The sequence below is a fragment of the Epinephelus moara genome, chromosome 4, assembly GCF_006386435.1.
Source record: "Epinephelus moara isolate mb chromosome 4, YSFRI_EMoa_1.0, whole genome shotgun sequence".
Lineage (NCBI taxonomy): Eukaryota > Metazoa > Chordata > Actinopteri > Perciformes > Serranidae > Epinephelus > Epinephelus moara.
The window spans coordinates 2,569,993-2,578,660 of NC_065509.1; the positions used below are offsets into that span (position 1 = coordinate 2,569,993).

An 8,668-nucleotide genomic window follows, 5' to 3' on the forward strand; every position below is an offset into this window, starting at 1 on the left:
TATTAATCAATTACAAATACTACGTATTTCCTTTTGAACTACAAAGTTAATGTTTTTAACCATTTGTTTAACATTTTTCAACTTAACTATGAATAACAAAATCATGTATGCTATTAACACACATATTTCGAAACTGTGGGCTACGCCAGTACACACACTGTATTACGTTTGACTATTCATCGTTAGTAACATCCATAACCAACTGTAATGGTGCAAATGTATACAGTACACCACTAACACAAATACAAACGGCAACGACCTCGACGAAAAAACAACTGTAGCACTTTACAGTCACGAGTAGGTCGCAACGCCAAGTTAGTGTGGTATAGAGGGTTGCTTGACTGTCAAGACATGTCAGCTTCATTAAAAGTATAGCTGCAAATTAAAAGCAACAATAGATGTAAAAACACACAGAGACAATACATCTGTCTCAGCATTTATAGCCTACCTCCGACCGCAGCAGCAGCTGAAAATTATACATTTTGATACATACAGGTAGGTTATACATATTGCAAAACTCTGTAAAAGTACACCAAAGCATACATGTTCGTTTCCAAATATTTATTTGAAAATGAAACCATTCATACGGTCAATAAAAAAACATTTTGTTAATAATAAAAAACGAATGTAATCTCAACAGTGACCGCGCCAGCTGGCGGGACTGCGGCTAAACCGTTTCCAATGTTGTGTGTGTGTGTGTGTGTGTGTGTGTGTGTGTGTGTGTGTGTCTGTGTGTGTGTCTGTGTGTGTGTGTTGTTAGTATGTCAGAGAGGTGGAGTATCAATAAAAAAAAAGTTTCCACTAATTATTTCGGTGTTTATTTCTTTTATTCTTAAGTATTTTTCATTAAAATTAGTAATATAGCCAACAATATCATAGACCAAAAGTTAATCTAATTTATTACACGGCTCTATTAAATGCTGTATTCTGATTGTTCAGTCGCAGCAGTCAGAGGTCTGATATTACTGTGTAATGACCGTTGCTATGTAGCCCAGCGTTGCAAGGGACGCTGCCCTGACAACAGTTACTTTTTAATTGGGCTAATGTAGTCGTTACCACTTCAAAATAATAATTTACAACATACAAAGATGGAGTATTTTCATGATATAACTTTTAACATATTTGGTGAGCATGAAAATCTTGAGTCATGGTCATCTTAGTCCACTTTACAGCCTACGTGCATTGTTAGGCTATTTTCTTTTCATTTTCTCTTGATTCCCTGTAGCTATTGTAGCGCAGATTCAGCCCTTGCCGGCAGTTTTTTTTTTCTCTCCTCCCGATTTAATTTATAAATCAATAAAAATCATATAATTAATCAATATTCTGTCTCAAATTATTTATTTCAATCAATCAATCAATCAATTTTATTTATAAAGCCCAATATCACAAATCACAATTTGCCTCACAGGGCTTTACAGCATACGACATCCCTCTGTCCTTATGACCCTCGCAGCGGATAAGGAAAAACTCCCCAAAAAAAACCCTTTAACGGGGGAAAAAAAAAACCAGTAGAAACCTCAGGAGGAGCAATTGAGGAGGGATCCCTCTTCCAGGACGGACAGACGTGCAATATATGTTGTACAGAACAGATCAGCATAATAAATTAACAGTAATCCGTATGACACAATGAGCATAATAAATTAACAGTAATCCGTATGACACAATGAGACAGATAGAGAGAGAGAGAGAGAGAGATGCAGGTAATGACAGTAGCTTACAACAACATTATTGAAAGTAATAATATTATAGTTATAGTTCTGGCTACATTTATTTAACTGATAATTAGCCATGATAATTAGCCGTGGAATAGAAGTTCTATTCCTGTCGGGAGTTATTTTCCCAGTATTCACCGGCTCATTATACATTATCCCTTACTTATTATTGTAGAATGTATTTAGCAAATCACCACTTTCAACTGGAGACACAGTGCAGCAGCAGCGCAGCAGCAAAAAAAAAAAAAAAGGCATTATAAAAAGCCGACAAATGGTGTTAATTAATTGACATGAGACATTGGAGAGGTTGTCAGTCCTATTCTATAGTCTGTAATATTTTTTTATTTTGTCATAACTTCTCGGGAATTACTCAAAAATGCATTCATTGTGTGCTTCTGAGCACACGGGCAGCATAAACAATGAAGTTACATACGACGGTCTGGCAGATCGTTGCGGTGCTTGGATGCAGTTGACAGTGACAGTTTTTTCAGCAGCCATTTTTCTTCCTACCAATAACCTATGGTTGAGGCAGCTCCAGCTCCAACTCCGCTCACATGCTCTGACTCAGGCATCAGAGCCTCTGAGCTACAGCGTTAGATGCATTGGCGCTGTCCGTGGTGCTTTACACTAGGACCACCAGGATTACAGCGCCCCTCCAAGCGCCGCAGTCCCGCCGGCTGGCGCGGCCACTGTTGAGATTACATTCATTTTTTATTATTAACAAAAATGTTTTTTTATTGACCGTATGAATGGTTTTGTTTTCATATAACGAAAATGTATGTTTTGGTGTACTTTTACAGAGTTTTGCAATATGTCCTGTCTGTATCAAAATGTATAATTTCGGTCGGTGGTATAAATGCTCAGAAGTCTAGTGTGTTTCATTTTTGTAACTTATAGGCTTCAGAAAACATACAAGACACATTTTTAGGAAAAGTCATAGGAAGAGAAGCTTGTAGGTTTTATCTAAACAGAGTTATTTGCATTAGCCTATGTCGTGGCGGTTCTAGGACAAGTGCACTTACATTGATCACTTCCATAAAATGAAACGAGAAATTGGAGAAGGAGTTAAAATTAAATTAGGGAACTGATCACAGATGCATTGTGTCTGTGTGTTTTTACATCTATTGTTGCTTTTAATTTGCAGCTATACTTTTAATGAAACTGACATGTCATGACAGTCATGACTTTGTATGTAAACTTGTCTCTAGTGGAAAAAAAAAACAGGTCCGTAAAATATACATTATTACATTACTAAAGAGCACAGTAAAATATTTGCCTTGCTCTACTCGCGAGAGTTTGACCACTGGAATATATGTTTTTACTCGCGACATTCACACGAGTAACAGTGTGTTCACACCGCTAGTAAATCAGACAAGTATGCCGGCCGGAAAGCAAGCTACATCGGTTGTGCTAACTGGGGCTAATGCTAGTGCTAACTTTGTTGATAGAAAAGTACAGCTGATAGTTGGAATCAATTTTCAAAACTTACCAGGCAGACCGACCTCCACTCACTTTCCTCCACGCCAGGTCTTTCTTGGTCCGAAGCTTATAATTTGGGGACATATGTCATAAAGCTCAGGGTGGCCACAAACAGCTATTATTAGCTTGTCCTCCATTTTCGAAACAACGCAGGGCAGTTGTTGACCATTGAGGTCCATCCAGATTTTTGCATGTTGCCTGAATGAATGTTGTTTACTACAGCGAGACAGCGGCAGTTTTTGGCGTGTGAAAATCAATAAATGTTCACTGTATCCGGCAAGTCACATGTTGCCTGAATGAATGTTTATTACAACGGCAGCAGCACGTCAGTGACGACAGGAAAATGTCAACGCTGATAGGCTGCCCTGACACAGCATAAAGCGAATATTTTGCTCGAGTTCAATATTTTGAACTTGTGTGAAGAGGCGAATGATGCGAATTTCGCATGTTCGCTCCATTCGCGTCACGCCATTCGCGCTGCCGACACAAATTCGCGTCTATTCGCGTCTTTACATTGACTTTGTATGTAATCTTATCGCGTGAAAAATTCGCCTCGCACCCAGAGTGAACACACTGTTAGACAAGTGCAGTTTAATGCTGCATTCCAGTGGTGTTGGCAGATCTGAATTCCCTAGTTGGCAAGTCGTTCTTCCGACTCTGTTGTGTTCATGTGCTATAAAGTCGTAATGTGGGAAAAACATGGATGCTACAAAAGAAGATGAGTTATATTTTAATTCTCAGACGTATAAACAACAGGTTGTCGATTGTTTCCACCTCATATTAGTGATTTTGTCCGTTGTTGCACCTGTACATTCCCTATAACCACTAGAATATTGCTTTACCTGACTTGCTTATGCTAATAAATAGCTTTTCTAACTAATCTAGGTCACTCTACATGGACAGCATACCATATTACACATTACATGTCAGTAAAAAATTGATATGCAATACATGAATTAATAAAAAGTTTCTTACCATTAACCAAACATTCTCTTTCGTCCAACATTTTTCTGTGAAAATGACGTCAATATCAAGTCAAGTCAGCAACTCCGAGTTGCCAAGTTGTTTTTCCAACATGAGGGGCCGTTCATGTGAATTTTCCCAGTTGGAAAGTCATTTTTACGATTATTCTGACATCACATGAATGCAGCATATGTTTAGGTTGTGTTTATTAAGTTCAAGCCTTGGGCTATTTAATCATATACCTTATGATGTGTGTAATTTGTAAAAGGTGTTTGTCAAGTTTCACATAACTTACATGACAGTTTTTGTTGTAACACTTTTAATGTTAATCTTTAATTAGTCTTAGTTACATGGCTAGGCAGAAGGCTTTTGAATTACTTAATTTAACTTTTTTTTGTCTGACAGACAGGTTCAACTTATGGACGAAAGTTCATGACAGGATACCTGTCATCAGTGGGAGTTAGGGCAGGTGAACCTCGAGTGGGAAGGATTCTTAGAGAGGTGCACAAGCCATATAATGAGCTGCGTCACCAGGTAAGTCATCTACATTAATTATATTCGTGAACAAAAAGATGATTTTTGAATGATTTTTGACCTCATGAAAAGTTAAATTTAAACTTAAAGAATGCATATTAGCAGTACATGCATGTATTAGATTTGTAAATAATTTGAATATCTCAGCTGATTTATTGCACTGTTATTGCACTTTTCATTGATTGAATTATACTTGTTTTAGGGAGCACGTCATATAAATCCAGTTCCTTACCATGCGGAATACATGGGCCACAAACTCCACCTAGACCAGAATGAGAAGCTGGGAATGTTTGGAGTGACACATGTCTTGGCTATTGATGGTTTCAGCAGCAAAATTGTTGCTGAATCCACAATGCCAGTGAAGAACAACCTTATTATGTATGAGGAAGTTTACAGGCAAGTACAGTCAAGGTTAGAAATAAAGTATAATAAGCACTACATAGGGTTATTGTACTGTGTGTACTACGTGCATTTGAATATGAAATAAATAACTAAACAAGGGATTGTATCACCTAGTCCTAAACAGAACTGAACTGAATCTATCATATCAACATATATATATCCATATAATTTACACATTTTTCTATTACAGGAAAGCAGTTGCCAACAATGGAATGTGGGACCAAATCAGAGTGGATCATGGCAGGGAGTTTTATTTGACCCTGTACATGCAAGAAAAGCTGTCTCAACACAGACATAATGTCAACAGGCTACCTTATGTGCAGACAACTTCTTCAAGGGTGAATTTTGTCCTATTGATTACATATAAAGATAATAAGTATTTTCATTTCATTTCATTTGTTTATGCACAAATACATTAATCTCAAATGAGAAGAGATGATGTATGCCAGATTTGGCTATGAGCGTGTTTACATCTGCAGTCCCTGGGCAATTTTTTTTTAAAAAGTACTGTAGTTAGTTGATATGGTTAATGTTGACATGGTTAGTGTTGACCTTTCAAAATTAAGCAAAATGTATTTCCAATAAAAAATATTTTTATTTACAAACCCAAATCAGAAAAAAGTCGGCCGAGTGTATAAAATGCAGGGTACTGAGTAGGTGACACTGGCAATAAGCGAGGAGAGGAGAGACCATCAAAGTGTAACATAAAAAGGAAAAAGCAACAAGGCTGTCTTTTGGATTTTTCCAAAAGAGAAGGCTAAGCACGAAGCCTATTCAGTACAGCAGGCATGATAAAGATTTGATTCCAGGTGATGTAAACTTGTACAATCACTGCTGACATCAGCTGTTTACCCATTACTTCATTCTTCTGTGTTTCACCTCATTACTTGTCCTAAATTATCCCATCTGTCCCAGCATCTTGGGATAAGGTGCACGCTTGAATGGCAGGAATTGATAGATATTTACACATCAATTGAAGCTCAAATATTTGGACTTAACATTGTTTACAACAAAATGAAAGATCAAAGGACATTTACAAATCATTACTGTCTGCTACCTGTGTTTTACATACCAGAGCAACTTTTTCTTGATCCTAAGTGTTTTCAAACAGTCTTTGAAAGTTTTTCTTGTGTTTAAACAGAACCTGAGAGTGGTAAGAATTTGGCCAGAGGTCAACAATCGGGTAAACTACCCCCTAAAACAGGCCCTGGTCCACCTGCTGGATCAGGAGTTACTCGACATGCAGGATAATCTAACCAAATTTTGTGTCTCCAACCTGGCATGTCAAGTGAGTCAGATAGGACTTGGCAGAGTTGTGCAGTCCTGGAATGCCCATAGGATACCAGGTAAGTTGTGATAATATTGGTATGTAGTTTTAAAGCAAGTGACAAAATTTTGTCCAAAACTTAAAAAAAATCTTCACACCAATTTTAGGCAAAGGGATCCCAAACTGCTGAGGCAGCACACATGTACGAGCAGGAGTTGGGGTAATCCCTGATGTGGGTATCTGCCTTTGGCTTTGACCCATTTTCATCAGAGCAAGACCGATGTCGTGCTGAGCAGCTGTTTGGAGAGAGGTTTCCAGACATCTCTCTTCTTTTTGGAACAGCAGTTAACCATAACTATAGCATGTTTCAGGAGGCACTGTTCTACCTGATAAATGTTACTGAAAGACATGCAAGATAAATGTAAATGGTGATGAATAAATATGAAGTTTGTTCAGAACATTGCATATTTTTTAATGTCCAAAATACAAGCAAAGTATAAAATCTCATAAAACTTGTACTTAGTGAAAAAGTGCTTTTTAAGCTTTAACATTAGACACTGTTACATTATAAAACACAATTCTCTGAAAACTGGTAATTGGTATCATTTACAAAAACACAAATACAAAAAGTAAACATGTGACAGTACTGAAAAAAGTGCTTTTTAAGCTTTTACATTACACACTATTATAAAACACAATTCCCTGAACTGGTATTTGTATCATACCAAGTGCAAAATCTCATAAAACCTATACTGAGTGACATAATAACTTGAAACATGACAGTACTGAAAAAATGCTTTAAGCTTTAACATTAGACATTGTTACAAAACTCAATATACTTGATTTTGAACTATATGAACAAACATTTGTTGCCACTGTAACAGATAGAACTGTTAAAGTATAAAGTATTTCTGATTCTGATTCTGACAGCAGGAATAACTTCTCCAGTGCTGCCAGTGCTTCAGAGAGTCCAGCCACTTCGTGGATGCTGCCCTCCAAATCCACAGCACAACATTTTGGGCAGTGACTGCATCTGTTGTTCCACTCCATAATACATGCCTTACACCCAATAATGTTTCTGCAGCAGGTTGAGAACATTGGCTTATCTACAGGACCTGTAGATAAAAAAAAAACATTGTCATTTATTTTCATTGTGTTAGAAGAGGGGAAGAAGGAAGGAAGGAAAGGAGGGAGGAAGAAAGGAAGGAAGGAGGGGATGAAGGGAGCAAGGAAGGAGGGAGGAAAGAAGGAGGGGAGGGATTAAGGAAAGGAGTAAAGAAAGAGGGAAGGAGGGGAAGAAGGAAGGAAGAGGGACAGAGGGGAAGAAGGAAGAAAAGAGGATGGAGCAAGGAAGGTAGGAAGGAGGGACAGAGGGAAAGAAGGAAGGGAGGAGGGAGAGAGGAAAGAAGGAAGGAAGAGGGACAGGGGAAGGAAGAAAGGAGGATTAGGAAGGAAGGTAAGGAGGGACCAAGGAGGAAAGGGCAGAGGGGAAGAAGGAAGTAGTAAAACAGTGCCAACCTTTGCAGACAAGACAGGCGAAGACCATTCTTAAAGAAGCTACTTCAGCCTCTGAAAGAGACAGGGGTGTTATCATTGTGGAATGTGCAAATCCACTCAAATCCTTGATGATCTTCGACACTTCTCTTAGTCCCTGGGCTGCTTCAACAACCTCCTCAATGTCGGCTATAACCTCGTGAAGGCCAGTATCTTCTTTTCGACTGAAAAACATTTTAAAAAATGTACAATGTAACATTTAATTAGACTTTAAAGGGATAGTTGGACATTTTGGCAAATTTGCCTATTGCCGTAATCCCTATAGTCATATGAGTAGGTACATTACCTTTAATTATCAGTGCCTGTTGTTCTGAGATTGGTGGGACAGAGCTGCCTGCTGCTCGGAGCACACAATGGAGGTGAACAGTACAGCCCCCTCTCTCCCTCAAAACTAATCAAATACACCATCAAATGACTCCAAAACTCTCTTGTGGACAACTTGTAGCTTACACATTCACCACGCTATGAAATAATAATGTAATATTACGAGACAGAGTTGTTTTGAAGCCAAATGCACAGCCGGAACTACATTCCAGACATACAGTACTTGCTGGGTGGAGTGATTTCAAACAGCGTATGTTTAGTGCAGTTCTTTATCTGATCGTTTTCAGTTTGTTCACGTTCATAATGAATCATCCTTAAGTACTAAAGTTTGTTTTGGAGTTCCGCAAGGTTCTGTGCTCGGACCAATCCTATTTACTCTATATATGCTTCCTTTAGGTAACATCATTAGAAATCACTCTGTAAATTTCCATTG

At 38.1% G+C, this 8,668-nt stretch overlaps 1 protein-coding gene across 1 annotated transcript in view; it reads right to left on the reverse strand.

The window, feature by feature from the left end:
- Positions 1–8,668, reverse strand: part of LOC126388612 (uncharacterized) — a 42,752-nt gene that overhangs the window by 28,705 nt on the left and 5,379 nt on the right. Inside the window, exons 4-5 of the mRNA XM_050041819.1 lie at positions 7,876–8,075; positions 7,286–7,472 (exon numbers count right to left, since the gene is read on the reverse strand). Coding sequence (XP_049897776.1) covers positions 7,286–7,472; positions 7,876–8,075 — 387 coding nt within the window. The remainder of the gene's footprint in view (positions 1–7,285; positions 7,473–7,875; positions 8,076–8,668) is intronic.